General features: G+C 44.3%; 2 protein-coding genes and 1 non-coding gene across 7 annotated transcripts; 2 read left to right on the top strand and 1 right to left on the bottom strand.

The window, feature by feature from the left end:
• Positions 1–435: 435 nt before the first annotated feature.
• Positions 436–14,628, top strand: bcl2l13 (BCL2 like 13). Of its 4 annotated transcripts, none has more exons than XM_047597191.1 (7): positions 436–484; positions 1,917–2,115; positions 3,588–3,677; positions 4,019–4,175; positions 5,078–5,150; positions 5,254–5,382; positions 11,684–14,628. In XM_047597191.1, the coding sequence occupies exons 1-7, from the start codon at positions 461–463 to the stop codon at positions 12,731–12,733; spliced, it is 1,722 nt and encodes a 573-aa protein (XP_047453147.1). In that variant the 5' UTR covers positions 436–460; the 3' UTR covers positions 12,734–14,628. The 4 variants fall into 4 exon arrangements, with proteins under 4 accessions (XP_047453147.1, XP_047453148.1, XP_047453150.1 ...); XM_047597192.1 differs by having other exon boundaries at positions 3,591–3,677; XM_047597194.1 differs by lacking the exon at positions 436–484 and adding an exon at positions 790–1,079.
• A 1,294-nt stretch (positions 14,629–15,922) lies between these two features.
• bida (BH3 interacting domain death agonist) lies at positions 15,923–18,869 on the bottom strand. Of its 2 annotated transcripts, none has more exons than XM_047596364.1 (4): positions 18,740–18,869; positions 17,368–17,645; positions 16,790–16,923; positions 15,923–16,537 (listed from the first exon to the last, which is right to left on the bottom strand). In XM_047596364.1, exons 2-4 carry the CDS (start codon positions 17,624–17,626, stop codon positions 16,340–16,342), a joined length of 591 nt encoding a protein of 196 aa, XP_047452320.1. In that variant the 5' UTR covers positions 17,627–17,645; positions 18,740–18,869; the 3' UTR covers positions 15,923–16,339. The 2 variants fall into 2 exon arrangements, with proteins under 2 accessions (XP_047452320.1, XP_047452319.1); XM_047596363.1 differs by lacking the exon at positions 18,740–18,869 and adding an exon at positions 17,937–18,103.
• Positions 18,870–19,326: 457 nt separating this feature from the next.
• Positions 19,327–19,398, top strand: trnap-ugg. Its single transcript has one exon. It is a non-coding gene; the product is annotated as a tRNA-Pro (tRNA).
• Positions 19,399–20,117: the final 719 nt, after the last annotated feature.

The following is a 20,117-nucleotide window of genomic DNA, read 5'->3' on the forward strand; positions in this document are numbered from 1 at the left end:
GAAACACAGTTTAAAAAAATAAAAATAAAAAATAAATTGTTAGAGGGTGTCACTTTATGTGAGTGCCCCATTCTCTGGGAAATACATTTTGTGAGTGTCTCTGTTTCTGTCCTGTGGAGCTCCACACTAATTTACATCTGGTGTTCAGTCTTCATGGCCTCTTAACCACAGCTACACGAATGAATAGTTCTCCAACCTGCCTTTGCTTCGTTTTATATTCTCACACCGTCAGGTAACACCATCATCTATACCTTGTATTTGTATCATGATCAGATTCTACAGTGCATGAACGATTTAATCAGACAGATAGATACCTTTATTTATCAAATTCAGTGTCCAGCAGCCCCAATGGCATAGAATAGAATAATAACATAGCAATATTAATGTTGAAGAAGAAAAAAAAAAGAAGAAGAAGAAGAAGAAGAAGAAGAAGAATCTCGAGGCTGCTGTTTACTTTTATATGCAACGAAGCTACGTTGACAAAGTAATTTTCCTCGTGAATCATTAAAGTCTTTCAAAGTCTAACTCTATCTATCTATCTATCTATCTATCTATCTATCTATCTATCTATCTATCTATCTATCTATCTATCTATCTATCTATCTATCTATCTATCTATCTATCTATCTATCTAATCAACACGTCATCAACACGTCTTGCATATCTGCCGTTGCTAGGATACACTAAAAACTAGTAATAGTAACGTACATAACACCAGGAAATTGTTAATATCGCACAAATTGACTGCTCAGATTAGATAAGATTAGAGTAGAGTAGAGTAGAGTAGAGTAGATGTTTGATTTATTCCGTGGGAACTTCTGTGTTATTTTGAAAACTACTAACGGTGTCCGTTAGCCTAGTGAGAGTTTTATTTCGAAACGCGTAGCAGGAAGTTGGCATTGTCGCTAGCTTGTGTAGCATAAAAAGCACATTGTGTACTTGTGCTGCTGCTGCTGCTGCTGCTACTGTGTATGTGTGTGTGTGGCAGTGGTGGTCTGCCTTTCTCCAGATACTGTTGCAGGACTCTTCCTTTCTAGCGTGTCATCTTGTCAGCACCTGGTTGCCTTTAGACACGGACGGTAAGAAACGAGCACCTTAGAGCCTTAAGTTAAATAATTCAGTTTTTATGTCTCCAAAATAGCGTTAAACTAGCAAACGGCAGCCTGCAACATGAGCTGAGGAGTTTAGTGCCACGACTTTTCCTTCTCATCGTTATTTTTTCTTGTCTTGTGTTGCAAACGCGTGACATGTGTCAAGACGTTTATTTAAGGTGAGGTGGTGATGATCGTGTTCGTGTAACGTTTTGTGGTGCGTGTAGAAAGTCTTATAAAATTGTCACAGCAGAGTTTTGTTTACTTGTTTTCTCGTCACCATAACATTTTTTTTTTGACTGTCATTATTTGAAAGGTAGAACTTTTAAGGCAACGTTTTGCGTTCAGTGTTGGGTTTTATATTGACAGTCGGAGCCGGAAGTTGCTTTTGTTTTATTAATGTCTCCGCCTTTACTTTGATGTAACTTTTGGTCCGCATGGTGTCAACTCGTCTCTGGAGAGCGATGATATAAGATGATGACCGTCTCGTGACTGTTTGGATGTACATAGAATCTGTTTGTTCAGTACATTTTTGAAGAAATTGAATCGATCTTGTGTTTTAGGTTGAAAGTAAGCTGATTTTTTAATACTACCCACATGTCTTGTGACATGCTTCCTCTGCTCTCAACCAGAGCCCATGTTGTCCCAATTTAAAATTTTGAGGTTTAGCTTTATTTGACAGGTGGGCAGATGTCCTCTTTCACAGTGAACCTTTCATGTTTTAAAAACAGGAGATGCCATCATGTGTCCAGATTTATTAAACTTTTGCTGACAGTGATTGTACTTAAAACTCCAATGCTGACAGCTGATTATTCTCTCCCCCAGGTGAGACGTCCAGCTCTGATTGTGAGAATTAATGTGCCTGAGAGTCTGACACACGTCTGTTCAATGGCTACCTCGGGCCCCACCTCTTCTGCCTCCATCTCCGCCGCTGTGCCTGAGGGTTTCCATTATGAAACCAAATACATTGTGCTCAACTACCTGGGCTTGCTGCCTGTGTGCAGGACGCCGTCTACGGCTCAAGGTGAGACCAGATCCGCATTTGCGAGCCGGAAGTCATTCTTCTGCATTCGTACACAACCCCTCACACTTTGTGCATTGTCAAGGCGCACAAATAGAGCTGTCCACACGTGGTTGCGACACACAATGCTTGTGGCGTGTAGGCACGAAGCCACCTGTTTTCCCGGCTCGATTTAGCTCTTTGGCATTGGAAACACAGTCACAAGACGAGCGAGCCCACTTCGGAGCAGCAAATGCACCGTTTACAAGCTGTGTTGCATGACAAATGCAGCACCCCTTCAAGTATTCTTGAGTCTCGTAAGACAGGACTCTCTCCGTAGAGGTATTTTCTGCAATCCAGTGCTATGACCTCAGGCTTGCAGCAGCCTGTTTTTCATCACGTTCCATTTGTGCCACACATACAAAAAAAAATACCAGATCAGTGTGTTTCTTTGCCCCGTTGGAGGCAGATCTACACGTGTCATTTGCCCTTGCTGCGTGCAAAGTAGACGTACGTTTTAGTGGCACGTCGGTAAATGACCTGCTCTATATGGTAGTCTGAGCAAGAAAAAAAGAAAGGAGCGCTGTTTAAAAGGTGAGAAGAGGGAGTATTTCCTGTCCGTTTTGTTGTCGTGCGCACGCTTGGAGTGGGCGGAGAAGGGCAGATAAGTGGCTGATCCCTGCTTTCCGCTCGACCCGGTCCAATTTCTGACAGCCTGTCATGTGCAATCACTGTAGGATTACTCACACGCCAATGGACCAAAGCAGAATAGTTGTCTGGCTAGCTGTCTGGCTGAGTGCTGAAACAGCAGCAAGCCCAGGAAAAACCAACACCGGTCCTCAGGGAGACAAAAGAGGAGAGCGTCTTTTAACTTCCTGTTTGAAAAAATCAAATCAAATAAATTTTCTGTCATAAAAACATTAACTGGATAAAATCTCAGTCAGGGAAGATTGAGACTGAGTTTTAACTAATGGAAATGATCAAGGTTGAGTGCAAGATCATCCTTCCTCATCAAGTGACCGCTGCATCCTTCCAAGCTGGTTCAGAATGCGTCAGTGTGAAAGCTCACGCAGTCCTTTGTGTTAGTTTTAGCCCCTCGCGTGGTTCAGTTTACCCCCCAGCAGTGTAGACGCAGTCTTGTAAATAATTCACGTCCGCGTAAAAAGCACGACGGAGCACGTGGTGACAGACAACCATTCTCGGCTTCTTAGTGTTTTAAAGGGCGTTAGCGCGAGCCTGCATGTTTCGCTCTCCCCTCCAGCAAAGTTGCTGTTTGTCTCAGCGCAAACTGGTTTTGTTGGCAAACTGTAACGCCGTGTCCTCAGTGTCATTTTTTCCGTAGTCTAGAGAAGATTATGTCTAATTTTTTATATTCTTAATAAATATCTTCCCGCCTCAGCAGGTTTTAATTTCCCTTTGTTCAACCAGATCAAAAGTTGAGATATCGTGTCGTTTTGTATTTCGTAAGAGTGTCAAAGAGGTTTGTGTTCTTTCAGGAGATGTCCAAAATGAGCGAGAGAGGACCAGGATGATAAAAGAGCAGATAGAGGAAGAGATGAGGCAACTGGAAGATGAAATCACCGCCTGTAAGTGGTCACGCACACACACACACACACACACTCTCACCCATTTCCTTTGGTTGTCCTCCAGTTACATCAGTTTAAATGTAATAAAGTCAAGTTTTCATTATCCCATGGGTTAAATAAACTGTCTTAGTGTCTATTGAGTAATTCAAAAGGAACAATCAAACTTCCTTGATTTATTAATTAGTTACAAAACACTCTTTCGTAGTATTGAGAGAAGCTTGATTTTTCTTAAGGATTAAAAGTATTTGTAAGTAGCCTAATGGAGTCCTCTAGATTGTCACAGTTGTACGTCTGACGTTGTGTTCACCAATCTCAGATACGTCATTCTGTGCTCTCTGCAGCTTTCTCCAGCGCAGGATTTGACCGCCACGCGTCTCCGGTGTTCAGCCCCATCAAGCCAGAGAGCTCCATCGAAGACTGCCTGGCAGCGATGGGAGACAAGGTGGCCAGAGAGCTGGACACACACCTGCCTGCGGCCGTGAACGCTCTCAACACTGGGTGAGTTTGCAGACTGCGTTTGGAAAAAGTGGGCGCTGCTATCGGCTGTTATCACTCACATTCTCCTCAGTGAACTCTTCAACTTTCACGTGTGTGCAGTCGGATGATAAAATAATAATAATAAAAAAAATCTATATATTATTGAAAGGTGTGCATTTATTGTGAATAATAATAAGATAATAATAAGATTAAACACAGCACCAGATCAGATCAGATCAGCTCTAACATTATGACCACCTGACCATAACCCCTGGTCAAGTGGAACACAGTGATTATCTTGGGCCTGTGGTACCTGTCAGAGGGGGAAATATATCAGGCACGAAGTGAACATTTTGTCCTCTAAGTCACTGGTTCTCAACCTTTTTGGGGTCCTGGACCCCGTGCATATTTTTGATCTACCCTGAAGACCCCTCAAAAATTATTGTAAAATACAGTAAATTTCTCTTGTGAAACAGATGTAATTAGAGAAGAAAAGTCAAGTCAAATATGCACATGTTCAGGTTTACCTTAAAAATGTGAGAATCTTTGTGAAAGGAATGTTCACACACTCACATTGTTTACAGTCTCAACCCAAGTCTGTGGATTTATTTGCACCATGATGAAAATATGTATAAGCCTTTATCGCCTTTGAGCCGACGCTGCGCAATGATAATAAAAGTGAAAGCAGGAACTGCTGTTGAAATCTTGATTCAGTTCAATTCGCAGACGAGGGAATGAACTTCGAGCCAGTGGTATGATGGTTGTTTTCATTTGTATTATATACTGTAGCACAAGACACAAATTAGTTTGACACAGTTTTACAATTTTTTTTAGCAGCTCTTTGCAGGTCAACTAAAAGTTAATGCTTCTTACTAGGTGTCATGGCTCAAAGAAAAGGTCCATAAACGGATATTGTGTTTCAGACCCTTGGATTACCAGAGATTCAGAAACGCCACACTGGATCTGTCGTCGCACACACAAGGAGGATGGAGCAAGGTGAGGAGAGCTACATCTACTGCTGTCATTTGAAAAGGTGTTTTATTTACTCTGCATTCACTTCTTTTTGTCCCGTACAACCACCCATCACCACCACCACCAGGTGCTAGTGCCCTTGGTGCTGCTCCAGGCTCTGCAGAGCGAGGGCCACTCTGTGACGACTCTTCTGCAGCTGGGCCTGCGCCTCCTAGAGGAGGACGAGGCCGGCTTCATCACCCAGCAAGGCGGATGGGTGAGTTCTTAGCCCCTTTTTGTTCAGTTCGCCACCTGGAAATTAAAATAAATAAACGCCGTATATTCCCAGAAAATCCGTTTTACAATTTTAAAAATAAAAACAATATTCACGAGGAGATTCCAGGATATAAATATGTTTTAAAGCTCAAGGAGTTCCAGTTACAAGTGTAGCCATTTGAGGGCGTCGGCGAGCTGCAACATCACTACCTCACACTTGAGATAAAAATTTAAAAACCTGGAATCTCACAAATACAAACTAGTGAAATCCCTCATAGGGTCATTATAAAATATGCCAAAAGGTAGGCATCTGGGGCCCCTTTCAGCTTTTTTTCAGAAGGCCTTAAACAGTGTACTTGCTTAGCTTGCTGGTACTGAAAGTGTATATTTAATTAAGATAACATATACAGATCAGCCACAACATTAAAACCACTGACAGGAGAAGTGAATAACATTGACCATCTTGTGACAATTCAGTGTTCCGCTGGAAATCTTTTGGACCTGGTATTCATGCATGTGACTGTTACTTAGACATGTAGCACCCACCTAGACCAGACCACACACCCCCCCACCCCATAGTAATGACACTCCTTGACGGCATCAGGCCTCCCCAGCAGGTTGCAGCCTGACACCGACACACACAAATAAAAAACAAACAACAAAAAAAAAAACGTGAAGAACAGCACAAGGTGTTGACCTGGCCTCCAAATTCACCAGATCCCAAACTGATCAAGTAGAGGCCCCTCCCCTCAACCCATAGGACCCAATGACCCCCATTAACAACATCATGTTGCCAGATGCCACAGGACACCGTCAGAAGAACCATGTCCATTCTCTGATGAGTCACAAGTGTTTGTGCACATTGGTCATAATGTTATGCCTGATCGTGAAGCTCCTCCTTAGTTTAAATTACACAAAGGCTTAAAGTAATACATAGTTAACGGTGTAGCTGCTTTTAGTGACAGGTGTGTTGCCAGCAGTCTGTCTCAGTGTCATCTGCAGGCCTCGGCTCCACTCGTGGTTCTCCTTTTTGACTATTTTTGGATCATTTGGGAATTGGGGAACTCGGGCGCTGCCAAGATGGTGGCGTTTAGAGCCTCCACATTAAGCTTCAAAACTCAGAAAGAGCTCTTGCTTTTGGACAACGCCTCATCTAAAGTCCCTCCACCAGAGCTGTAACATATCCCATCAGTAGCTTCACAACGTTGGGTCTGAATCCCATTCACAGCTTTCGCCAACTCAGTTATGTGTGGGATGATCCACAGAGGCCCCTCCCCTCCACCCACTGGACCCAGAGACCCCCCCCCCCCACAAACACCACAGGACGCCCTCAGGAGGCCCGTGTCCATTCTCTGATGATTCAATATTAGGAAGGTGGTCATAATGTTACGCTTGATCGGAGTGGCTGTGCTATTTTGCTAGTGCAACTTTTCCAACGCTTTTCAGTGATGATATTTTCGGCGCTGTCAGAAGTGGAGCACGGCGGCGAGCGAACGGGGTCACGGTGATGAGCGAGGTCACGTGACTCGACGCGTTAACCGTCGCCCCGACGGCCACGACGCTCCTCCTAACAAAGCCGCATTCTTACTCTTCGTTATGTCACGAGGGACGAACAGACGATAGGCCTGGGCAGGACCGGCAACGGAGGGATGAAGAGAAAGGAGGAGGGAGGGAAAACGAAGTAGGGGAGGGATATATGAGAGAGAGAGTGGGAGGGTGAGAGTGAAGGGATGGGCAAAGGGAGATCTCTTTTTTAGTTTGACAGCTGCCTGCCTCCAACTGGCTTTCTACCTCCACAACTCACCCTGTCTCTCTTAAGCTTGGACCGTTCAAGTGTGAACCGGACGGTTTCGAGGCTTCGCACCGAGGTAGGATGTTTCGCTTGTGATGCAGCTACGCAGTGAGCTCGCTTTGGTCCCGATTTGTGCGTTATTTCTGCTCCAGAAAACACGAGTGAGTGTGCAGCTTTAGCAGAGTAGCCACAATACGTCCTGTCCACCTCTTGTTCTTGTTCAATGTCTACATGTAAATATACTAAAAGAGTTTTCTAGGACAGCGACCTCCTTATGCCTTTTAATACCAAGTGAAGAGTAATCGATTTATATATATATGTATATAGTATTTTACGTTTTCTTTCTCATATTTGTCTCATTTGTGTGTTTAAACTTTACCATATAATATACGAAATCAACCAAAAACAAATTAAAAAAAATAAATCGCAAAAGTAGATATTTCGCCCGTCCTGTTGTCTTTGCTTTGATTGTGACACCACGCCATGTTGGGTTTGGCCGCCTCTGAGATGCCTTTGTTACTTACGGCAGAACACGCATGGGGATTATTACGACCTTAATGTGGTGCACACTTCATTTGGCAGGAACAAAACCGGTCGGCTTCGGACGGAGCGCGGCCGAGGGGGTGGGGGCGAGCGGGTAGGAGGAGGCCACGGCGGAAGATCTCGTACTGTCCCTGTTACGGTCCGCCAGTTTCATCAGGAGTCGCGCGGCCGTCCTTCCGACACTGAAAAGCGCTGAATAAGATCCGTCATTTCGCGTCGCAGGCCTCTGTGAGCGCGATGTAACGTGACGCTCCGCGCTGACATCTGCACCTGACCTCTTTGCGGAGAGGTAGCGAGGAACTCATTTGACTGCAGCGCTCTTGGTAATAAAGTGCCGGTCGGAGCCTTCTGTTTCATGCGTGCCGTGGCTCAGAGGTGGTGGATGCTGCAGGGCTGATGTTTTCGGGACGCGGTGCAGCAGGGTGTCCAGATCTGTGACCTGTCAGGACACATTACGCTGCGTGCTGTGCAGTGTGGCAGTGCTTCCCACTTCTTATGTAACCTCCTACTGACCAGCCCAGCGGTAAAACGCGTGAATCATCATCCCCTTGCATCAGCACGAACTAGAGAAGAGAAGAGAACAGAAAGGCCCCAGAATAACTCCTAATAATCCTCTAAAAACATCATCACCAGGGGGTTTACTGACCCACTTGTAGGTCGCTGTAAAACTCGCTACACAGCAGCAGCAGCAGCAGCAGCAGGACGACACAGGCCGACCGCCAGTCTGATCAGGGCAGACGTCCATGTTGCTGTGCCCGGCCCAAAAAAACAAAACAGTATTTACACATGCAAACTGCGTGGCTGTGCACGACAGGAGACTATTGTTTAAAAGGCGTCTGCCAAAGGCTCTCCCAAAGACACGCTGAAATACGGTCTTGTCCAAACACACAGCTTGTGCTGGACAGTTTTTGTGCGGCAGGCAGAGTCATCCGTGACGTTGCTGGTTGGCGGGACCTCCGTTTTCCATCATTAATTTAACTTTAAAGTTTAAAGTCCCGTGGCTTTCTTGGAGGTTGACGTAGAGATGTGGACGCTCTTGGACATTCTCGTTAAGGTGAGGGAACTTTGCCAGGATCATGTGCCTCAGTAGCCGTGCTGGGTGATCTTAACTTAAAGGTTGATTTCTTTTGATTCCTCGTATTTATTTATTTATTTATTTTACGGTGCAGTTGCTCGCTGATGTGCAGTCCAGCAGTTTTTTTATACCTCTGTTTTAGTCAAGTCCGTCCGCTGCTGTGGTGACCTCTTGCGATGTCCGACCACTAGCAACAGCGATGACGTAATCCCCCTAAATGTCAAGGGTGCGTATGAGCCAGAGAACATCGCATCGATCAAAAATAATCCCGGTTCACGTTCCGCGTGCGAGTGGACAGTTTGCTTGTTTTTTGTAACGACCCAGATGTAAGGTTTAGATTATGTGACAGCCGTGTGTCACAGTCGCACGTACTTGTAAGAGTCACACGTAGATTTGGCATCTCCTCTCCTAAAAGACCCCCCCCCTCCTCCTCTCCATCGGGGCCCAGTTCCTCAACCCTGCGACGTCTCGGGTAGCTCCCTGGTTCGTCGTTAAACATCAGAGCAGTGAAGCGTGAAGTAGCGCTGATCTGCTCAGACAGAGGCAGGTAGGCTGTGCAGCAGCTTTGGCACTCGAACAAGAATGTGTGCAGGTTTTCATATAGTTTGTCTTGGGGCGAGGGTGGAGAGTGTAGCTTGTGTGTTTCCCAGCTTTAACAGCGCTAAAGATCTTACTTCTTATCTTTTCAGGTATGTTTTGTTCATTGTGTCTAATAGTTTCTTTGCATTTTAAAGTTGACTTGCTGTTCATCGTAAAAAAAAAAAAAAAAAATCATCCTGTGGTAACTTTTATCCGTTTTGCTCTCACTTCAGTCAAAGTGTGACTCGTTCATATAACTCCAGCTGTTTTAAACCACCAGTATGTGCAAAACGTTACATAATAAATGCTTGATATTTTTCATGGCAACCTTGACCTGCTGGTTCCAGCTGATGGAGGAGGATTTTGTGAGTCGATCTCCCACATGCAAATCAGCTTATGTAGAAAGCAAATGTTGGATAACGACGGCGCGCTGTTGAGATTTAATCTCCGCCCTGCATCCCAGCTGCAGCCGCCACGGCCACAACGCTGAGTGTCTTTGCAAGGAAAATGACCTCTGCTATTTTAAACGCTGTTCAGAGATGATGTGCGCTGGTTCACATGCCGCGTGCCTCCTCCCATCGTGTTTTGAAGTGTCTGGTGTCTTGACGTTCACACGAACGTAGCTCACCCTCCCTGTGAGACAAACACCTCCGTCCCCGCTGTCTCTTTGAATCTCATCAGTTCGGTTCACGCCTGTGAGACACGCAACACGACCGCGAAGCTGTGGCCAACTTTGACTTCATCTCATGTTTCATTACCTGTAAACCGGCAACGGCTGTTTGTGAAACACAAAACCTTGTCTCAGCACTTTGTCCTCTGTCATCTGTAAACTCCACCTGCTCACGCAAACACGCTATGTCACGCTACGTGTTTTTACGACGCTCCGCGATGAATTGACATTCGTAAATCTTCCTGACTTTAATGATCCCCTGGGGTTTTCTTCTGCATCTCCGTTTGCGGTTTGTTGTGTTAATCAGGAATACTGTGAAGTTTTGTGCACACGTTCACGTTGCTATTAGTAGCAACGTGCAAGAACCGGCACGTTAACGTGGCTTTATGAGCAGCGCTTTTGTTACGAAAAAGAGGAGCCATGCACACGAAGTCCAAACCTGAGGTCTTGGACTTGCGGAGCTGTTAGATTTCACTGCCCGGCAGTGTAACAAGCATCACGTCACTGCATGCTCAGCAAATTCACCGATCAGGCATAACATTATGACCACTGACAGGAGAAGTGAATAACACTGACCATCTTGTGATAATTCAGTGTTCTCCTGGGAAGCTTTTGGAGCTGCTATTTGTGTGGATGTTACTTAAAGAAAAAAAAAAACAGCACAAGGTGTTGACCTGGGCTCCATTCACTACATCCCAAACTCAAGTACTAATGGGATGATCCACAAAGCCCACTAACAACAGCCTGTTTCCAGACACCACAGGACACCCTCCGAAGGCCCAGATCCATTCTCTGATAAATCACAAGGGAGACCTGCGCAATATTAGGGAGGTGCTCATAATGTTATGCCTCATCAGTGTATCCTTTCAGTATTTTTTTCTCCCTTCCTTCTTTTAAGATCGATTGCATATGACACATTTTTACCAGCAAAGCTCAACATTTATGTTATTGATGCACACGTGATTATATGATGTTGTGTTACATAAGAAAGCAGACGGTTGCTGATCTATTGCTGGCCACTAGGTGGCATAGGAGGCTAACTCGAGCGTTAATGAGCGCTCCTGCATTGTTACTTGAGCGTGTGTGGCATTGTTTCGGTCTGATCTTAAACATTGGCTGTGCAGCAGTCACTTATTTTGTGACCGTGCCTGCCCTCCTGACCCGACCTCACACGACGAAAGAGAAACACACCAACATCCTGTTTTTTTTGCCCAAATCAAAACATATGAAATGTAGAAGTCAGCAGTTTGCATGAGCTGAGGGGGAGTGTGCGAATGCTGTATAAAGGCTGTAGAAAGTAAACTCCCTAAAAAAAAAAAAAAAAAAAAAAAAAAAAGGGAGTCAAACCAGAGTATGAAGTGCCTGGGGAGGGGAGCAGAGATAGAGAGAGAGACGAGCAGGACTTGTGTAGCTTTAACAGACGGGTGGGACACGGTTGCTCTAGATCACATCAGACAGCTCCCTCCCAAAACAGACAAGCGCAGGATGCTATCATATTATGATCCAAGAGGACACCAGAGGTCATCGCATGTCTAATAAAACAAGTGACTAAGCTCTCTTGAAAGTCCACTGTGTCTCCTCAGACTGATTTGCTGTCTCCTTTTGTAGAGAAAGTGATTTTTGTTCCTGTCTTCCTACCACAGGGTGAAATATTTAGCCTGGTGCCAGAGGAGGAGCGAGGCGCGAGCATCGCCGAGGACAGCAACGACATTTACATCCTCTCCGGGGAGCAGCATCCCGACCAGCTCAGCCCCCCCTCGCCGCTGCTCTGCACCGGGGACAACAGCAGCGAGCCGAGCTCCTGGCAGACGGAGAGCTTGCCCGTGTCTCTGGCCGGCCACGAGTCGTGGGCGCAGGTCGGTGCGATGGACCCCGAAGACGTCAAGAGCCTGGACAGCAACGAGGGCGTGGCCCTGGCCGAGGAGCGCAGCGAGAACAACTCCTCCAACTCGGACATTGTCCACGTCGAGCGCGAGGACGCCGAGATGCTGGAGGAGGGCGGCGAAGCCGGGGTGATAGAACAAAGCATGATGAGTGTTTTGGGCACAGAGAGCGATCTGGCCGAGCTCAGGGAGGAATTTAGGGACCAGACTCCCCCTGTCCCAGTGTTGGACAAGATGGACCCCACGCCCCCAGCTTCCCTGATCTCATTAGAGGAGCCGGTTGTGATAGAGGCGCCCACAAGCTTGTCTGCAGAACCTTCCTTCGCCTCCTCGGAACCAGAGCTGCTTCCCCCGCCCCCAGAACCCGCCGTCTCCCCTCCCGCCGCACCGGAGCCCGAAGCACCGTTGCCCGTTCCTGCTGCAGAACCAGAGCCTGAGCCAGAACCAGCTGCCGCCACTGCCCCAGTGCCTGCTGAGGTGGCGGCCCCACCTCCAGCCAAGGAAACCCCAACAGCACCAGCGGAGCCTGAAGCCACAGCGGAGCCGGCTCCTGAGCCGGAGCCGGAGCCGGAGCCGGAGCCGGAGCCCGTCCCAGTGCCTCACCAGCAAGAGGAAGCACGACCAGAACCAGAGACTGTGGCGGAGCCGGTCTCAGAGGCCGCAGGCGCCCCCGCTGAAGCGCCAGCCGAGGAGGCTCCAGAGCAGCCGGAGCCGCCGTCGGATCTGTCAGCGCTGCTCTACGGGGGCGCCGCTCTGGTGGTCCTGGCTGCCGCCATGACGTACGGCGTCATCAGCTTCAGGAGGAAATAGAATAGAAAAGGGATCCTCCTCCTGGGAAGGAGAATGCTAATGATAAGATCCTACAGTAGAAATAAATGTCCTTACAAATTGTATTTTTTCGAATTAGTTAATTATTTTTTAATTATCTGCTGTAGTTTTTGAAGGCTTAAAAATCTGTGAAAGTGACCCCCCCCCCCACCAGCCTGCCCCAGCCCAGCCCAGCCCAGCCCAGCAAACCCAAATACCACCTCATCAACAACCTCACTGCTGTGAGTCCTGGCTGCTTCATTAGGTGCAAACACACACAATGCACTCCACTGCCCTTTTTATTATGTTCTTTGGGTTCATTTGCATTTTTGTTTAAACTCTTTTTTTTTTTTGTTGTTGTTGTTTGTTTGTTTTTAACTCTGGCATCCATTCATCCGTAGGAGAGTACAGTAAGTGTGTTGGCTCGTGTCCCTCTTCTGCTACTTTCTGTTTCGATTTGACTTGTTTCAACTTCCACAGAAAAACTTCTGTACTTTTTATTTATATTTTGGGACGTGCGGTTTTCCAGCACTTCTTCTTTTAAACCCAGGAAGGAACACGTTAATGTTCATTGTTATAACCGGTTCACTCTGTAACTTGGAAACAACATCAAACACAGACTAGATTTATTATGTCGAATTTAAGTCCCATGTTACACAAGGGATTTGTATGTTTTTTATGAAGTCCAACACATATGCAGTACTACCAATGCTGCGTTTTATAGAAATGATCAGACATGCTGATATACTTCGAGATACAGACTTGCCCTATTTGCGTGAATCTTAAATGTACTGTGAAGATCTAAAAAGACTTAAATACAACAAAGTATTGTTTCTGTCTGTATTGCATTTTCCCTTTTGGTGTTTTGCTGCTTCATATGTGTAGTTTATGGTGTCATACAATCTTTAAAGATGCCTGATTATTATTTTTTTTTTAAGTTGTTATAAACTGCACTACATTTTATTTGCATGAGGTAAACAACAAGATATCAGCCTCTGCTCATGTTTGACAAATGAACAGCAATTACTGTGAGAGGAGAAGCAGGGATGGAACGACAGCAGGTTCATTCAGTTTTCCTGTTAGTGAAAATGTTATTTCATGCTTAGCTTGACCTTTCCTTTCCCTCCTTACCCTCTGGTCTGTTTTCACCCAGTCCTCATTAGTTCTCACTGTAGTTCTGCACTGTTATCTTTTTCTTTTATTTCTTATGCTGGTTTTATTACCGATTAGTCACAAACACACTTCCTCCAGTGACAGGACGCTGATTCAACATGTTCTCCAAGTAGAAACTGAGCTACTAAAATGAAACGTTGTTCTCTGCTTTGACAATCATAGCGGCATGAAATAGTGTGGACACGTCCACGAGTGCCTGACAGTCTGTTTTCTTATAAATCCTGCATTAATATATGACCCAGTCAGAGAAATATCGGCTGATGCATTGTGAAGAGAGGAGGTCCCTGAAACAGGAACCTTCAACCGCAGTGATGAAATATCCTGTGTACTGATTTAGTTTAGCTAGAAGTTCGTTACCTGCGACTAGTGACTCAGTGAAACTGAGTCAGTTGCTGAGACGTCAACAATTTCCCCAGAACACCACTTAAATATTTCCACCTCAGGTGTGGGTAATATTGTGGTAGGACCCCCCCCCCAGTACAGAAAAATAGGAAATAAAATTCTGAATGTCACTGCAAGGTGTTACCATCATGGGACACTGAAAGGATGCTCTTCAATGTCTGTCTCAGTATTAAAATGTGTTACTACCCATCAGCTCAAACTCAAAGGGAATCGACTAAAAGTTCAGAGCAGGATCAAAAAGGTCCCGAACAGGACGCTTTGTATCTTGAGTTTCCTACAATATGCTGTGGAGAAATGAGAATAATAAAAAGATAAAAACAGAATCTATCTCTGTGGCCGCCTGTCATTTGTGTTCATTAATATAATATTTAATATTAATCTAGAATATGGTGGGTGGATGGGGGGGGTTGTGGGGGCCTTTTTGCGGCTTCATCTTCTTTAATCTTTAAAGATGCCTGATGATTTTATTTTTTTAAGCTGTTTTTATAAACTGCACTACATTTTATTTGCACGAGGTAAACAACAAGATATCAGCCTCTGCTCATGTTTGACAAATGAACAGCAATTACTGCAAGAGGAGAAGCAGGGATGGAACGACAGTTAGTGAAAATGTTATTTCATGCTTGACTTGACCTTTCACCTACTTACCTTCTGATCAGTTTTCACCCAGTTGTTATTAGTTGTCACTATCGTTTTGCCCTGTTATCTTTTTCTTTTACTGCTTATGACGTGCTGGTTTTATAACCGAGTAACCACAAACACACTTGCACCAGTGACATGACGCTGATTCAACATGTTCCCCAAGTAGAAAGTGAGGTATTAAAATGAAACTCTGCTCTCTGCGGTGACAACCGACAACGGTGTCAAATAGTCTGGATACGTCCACATGTGCTCGGCAGTCTGGTTTCCTAGAAATCCTGCATTAATATATGACCCAAGTGACAGAAACATCAGTCGACGCATAGTGAAGATAGCAAGATCCCTAAAACAGGAACCATGAAATATATTGGTGAAATGTTTCATGTGCCGCCCCACTGATTTAGTTTAGCTAAAAGTTCGTTGGTCTGCACCTTGCAGCTCCTTTCTGGCCTGCACCGGTTTGTGCACGCTTGGTTGGTGGGGTGTCTGGTGGGGTGATCGCCGTCGCTTGCCGTGTGCGCTGGGGCATGGCGTGCCCTGTGGCTATGGTGGTTCTCTGGTCTTGGTAAACATGTGCTCTGCACAGGGGGCTTCAGGTTTCTCCTGATCCGTCTCTGGGCTGTGGTAATGGTCTCACTCATATTTAAGAAATACCCACATGCATGTGTGGTGTAACCTGCCAGCTCGTGCAGGGCTGGACTGCTCTTTCACTCTATCACTATGCGCCCTATCATAGACTTAGCTCCTCTATGGGGACACTCTCTCATCTCTCCCCCTCTATTCATCGAGGTGCAGCACTGCACTGCAGCACAGTTCAACCAGGTGGCTCCCAGGGAAGAAGAAATAAAATATTCAGCTGTAAGAATATAACTGCATCAATCTCATATAATGTCGACACCATGTGGTGTTTAACTGTGTAGACGAATGCAGACAAAAAAAAAATATATATATATATATATATATAATCTCAAACTAGACTGTATTTAAACATATTTATTAGTGAAGTTACAAAATATAATGGAAATACATATCGCAGAAGGAAAGCGTCGTACTCCGATGACGATCATTCCTCAAGTATAAATTGAAAATACAAGTTTTAAACAAGAGTAAACGGAATCAATATCTCTCAGATCATATAAAGTGATGAAAAACAAGAATCACAAACATTAATTTTAGTTTCATGTTAGAAAAGTAGGACTGTAAACTCAAAAACTCCTTCAGTTTCGTTTGGTAGACTTGTCATTTCTGCTTCAGTTAACACAGCTCCTTTCTCCTTTTCTCCTTTTTTGTTCTTTGCAGTCCACTGGTCATAAGGAACAGGTGTCTGTTTCAAGTTGCGTCAGTTACCACCGCACGCTTCGCTGCAATTTCCTCTGAAGTGCGCGGCTCAAAAAGTCAGCTGGTCCACTCGGGGTTGATCAACTGTAGCGCAGTGTTGAAAAGGTGCCGGAGCAGCCGCGGGGCCTGCTCGCACACTCCCTTCACCAGGGTGAGAGTCAGGGCCAAGAAGAGCCGCTCCTGGGGTAGATGCTCCAGACCTGCACCTTGGGTCAGCACCCTGTTCACCTCGCTGGAAAGGTGATGTTTCCAATCCTGGAGGGCAGAACCAAACACAGAACGATTATTGTAACTGAAAGGACTTCTCCTTTAGTTCCTTTAAGTTATAATCAAAGTATATAATCACTGCTTGATATAACACAAGTTTGTAGAAGATAGTATGGTGTTACTAGGGTGTGTACTCGTCTAGCTAATTTGATTCTGAGCGTGCATATAGATATATAGTAGAGCTTGTATTTATTCCCAGTCAAAATGTCACCAAGCAACCCTGAATCAGAGCGTACTCACCGTTACCGGGGATCTCGATATATTGTTGCAAAGGTTCTGGGTGGCCCGAGCCACGGCATTGTGCTCAAACTGATCAGCAATATCTCTCAGCATCCCCGCAACCTCCTGCAGGGCTGCTACTTCTTCATTGTTCCCTGCAGGGAGAACAAGACATTCATATATTTAAATCAAGTTTTTTTTTTTTTTTTTTTTTGCTGATTCTGATTCAACCTGACATGATGAAACCTTACGATGTTACACACTTAACCCTTTGTGACACAGAAGGAGCTTAAATTAAATTGCATTCACCACAAACACATGACAGTAATCACTTCCTGCTTTCACTTTAGGTCTCAAGTTGCTTTGTTTTGTTTTGTTTTTGTTTGCTAGGAGGAAGTTATCAGATGATATTTTTACTGGGTCAACTTCTAGATGGAAAAAAAAACAACATTTTGTGTTTTGAATCTTAACACACACACACAATAAAAGATTAAACTTTATCACAAACAAGACTAATGTTGATGGTACTTATATTGACCCGACTGTTAAGGGAATTACAGATTAAAATAATGTTTAAATTGACTGGTCTTGGTTCTTACTAGGCCACTGCATTTCCACTGAGACCTGGAGATCACTTAGAAAAGGTTTGCTGGGCTGGTGTCCGTCAGTTTCAATGTACCCATCGTCCAGACTTTCTATCACGGGTCTGTTGGAGTTGATGTCCCGGTTGAGACTGAGGTCGTCGCACAGGCGCTGGAGCTCATTTGAGTATTCAGGGTTTTTACAGTCCGCCTGAAGGAAGGCCAACATCACCAGCGTCCTGTTTGGCCTAGTGAACGGATTCTCCAAGTTGTCCATTGTTAATCCTCCCGGGCGCCTTCAATTGGAAAAGCAACAGGAAGTTTATTCATAACGAAACAATCCAAGTGAATTTAAAGTACGTCGCTACAGTGAAGAACACTAAAACAACAACAACTTCGTTAAGAGACACACTAAGAACGACAACAAAAATAAATCGACCAAAGTTTCTTCTCCGTTAAAACGGAATCAAGTGTTTTTTTTAAAGATGACAACAACAAAAAACAACAACGCTAAATTCAGTTAACTGCTTTAGGTCATCGAGTAAAGCCACAATTGTTTGGTTTAAAACACATCTGTCTTTACTTACGGCTGTTGGCACATAAACTCTTCACTTCTTATGAGTCAGCGATGCGCCATCAACAAACGACCGCTGAGACGAGGATGTTTAACTTCCCCCAAAATATGCGAAAACAACTCAGCAGGCGCGCGGACGCGACGGACGAGCACGAGCAAACCCTGCCCACGGAAGTTAGTATGGGAAACCCCGAAGCCCAAAAAAGCAAAACCAAAAAAAAAAGCGATTCTGTACTGGAAAATTAAAAATAAAAATAAAAAGTTACACTGAATCGGTGTAGATTCTAGAGTCAGAGCTTTAGGGTTGCTTTGACTACGGTTTAAAAATAAATACTGCATTTAAGTTAAGTGAGGATTAGGCGGTAGTACAAGTTGAGATAAATGAGAAGGTGAGGTAGGAACAGTTAATTGCAAAGAAAACTTTAAGTTATGAAAGCTCGACATCATTCTATCCTTTGTTTCTGTCCCTCTAGTGACTGAATTAAACTAAGATTAATCTAAGATTTCAATATTGTTGGTTCGTTGTGGAGAGATTTCACATAATATGATGGAACTGTAAATATAATTTCGGTGTAAACGTGGGTTTATCTAATCCCTTTATCGCATAAACGATTAGACTTATTTTAACGTAATAAAATGTTATATCCACTTGCTTTTATATATGTATAAAAAAAGACTAAAACAAAATGTGTTGCCCAGTGTTTATACCAAGTGTTTAAAAATAGTATAAATTCAGTCAAATGCTACCTCAGTTACAATCTAGATGTAATGCACACATTTCACCTCCATGTTCACATTTTAATTACAGTAACCTACCTCAGAAGTCGTTTAGAAGGAATTATTCCTAAACACTAAACAATTTGTCATTTATTGGTGATTAATCTCAAGACCTGTGTGCAGCCAGTGCCCCACGCAGATGGAAAAATATGGGGCCAACAGGATTTCCTGGACATGTAAAGTCATCTTATCTTTTTAGTTTCAAAGTAAAATGCCCATTTCCACAAATTAACGGTAAAGATATGGGCTTTGTGCTAAAACCCTTAATTTTTTTAAGCAAAATTTGCGAGAGCAATTGATGTCGTATAGCTTGAACTATAATGTTAACATTATATGAGATGAGTGAACTGTGCACTGTTGGCTTCCTTGTCTATATACGTTGGAATAAAATACATCAAAACTGTCATCATTATTAGTATTAAATTAAAAAAACAACTGTCTGATCTGCATCTTGTTTGACCAGGGCCCCTATTGCATGTCTCTCTGTGTTTGCTTGTTTGTTCCGGTTGTGCTCTTCTGCTTTTCCTCTAACCGCAACACAACCGATCATTCCAGTGAACATACTCTTCCCTCGCGCATATAACCACTGGCGCTGGACAAAAAGGCCGTTTAAAAGTGCTATGGCCGGCTCGTTGGTCTAGGGGTATGATTCTCGCTTTGGGTGCGAGAGGTCCCGGGTTCAAATCCCGGACGAGCCCTTCATTTTGAACATGGCTCTCAGGGAAGATTTGAGTCGACAGCGTGAGATTCAACAGAGATTGTTGTCGTTGTTGGTAGTGTGTGGGTGGAAATGGTTGAGTAGAGGAAGCAAAACTTCCCCAAAAGACATAAAAACAAAACAAAAAAAAAATCTGGAGGCGTTGGACCTCATAAACCTCTGTCTGTGAATGTTCTCAGTCATAAAGGTCATGGTAACTTAATCAAAAAGGCAACTGGATTTGTAGAATTTCTTGAAGCCGTTTTTGTTCAGTTTCTCCAATGCACACAGACGTGTACACAGACGTACATATGTGCAAGTTTGTGTCTCAAATTATAGGGCGGCCACTAGGTCACAGATAAAGAAACTTATAGTTCTGTTGGAGTTTTTACCACTTCATAGTCTTTAACCCTCATGTTGTAGGCCCAATCTACTTTAGCACATACAACTTGTTCTTTTAAGAAAAAAAAATCCTGAAAACTTTCCTAAAAAAAACATTACAATTATATATATATTATTTTGGCCACAACAAGTTATCATGAGGAAACACAATGTACTGCTGGTCACTATAAAGTCCTTACTTTGTGCCTTTGAGTGGCAAAACACAGTGAAATTAGTAAACCCTGCACCACCAGGGGGCGCTGTTAGCCCAGAGAAATGTGAACCCCAAGTTGCCACACCACCAACCTTCAACAGTTTTCCTGCAGATATTCGCAGGAC

The sequence above is a fragment of the Mugil cephalus genome, chromosome 10, assembly GCF_022458985.1.
Source record: "Mugil cephalus isolate CIBA_MC_2020 chromosome 10, CIBA_Mcephalus_1.1, whole genome shotgun sequence".
Classification (NCBI taxonomy): Eukaryota; Metazoa; Chordata; class Actinopteri; order Mugiliformes; family Mugilidae; genus Mugil; species Mugil cephalus.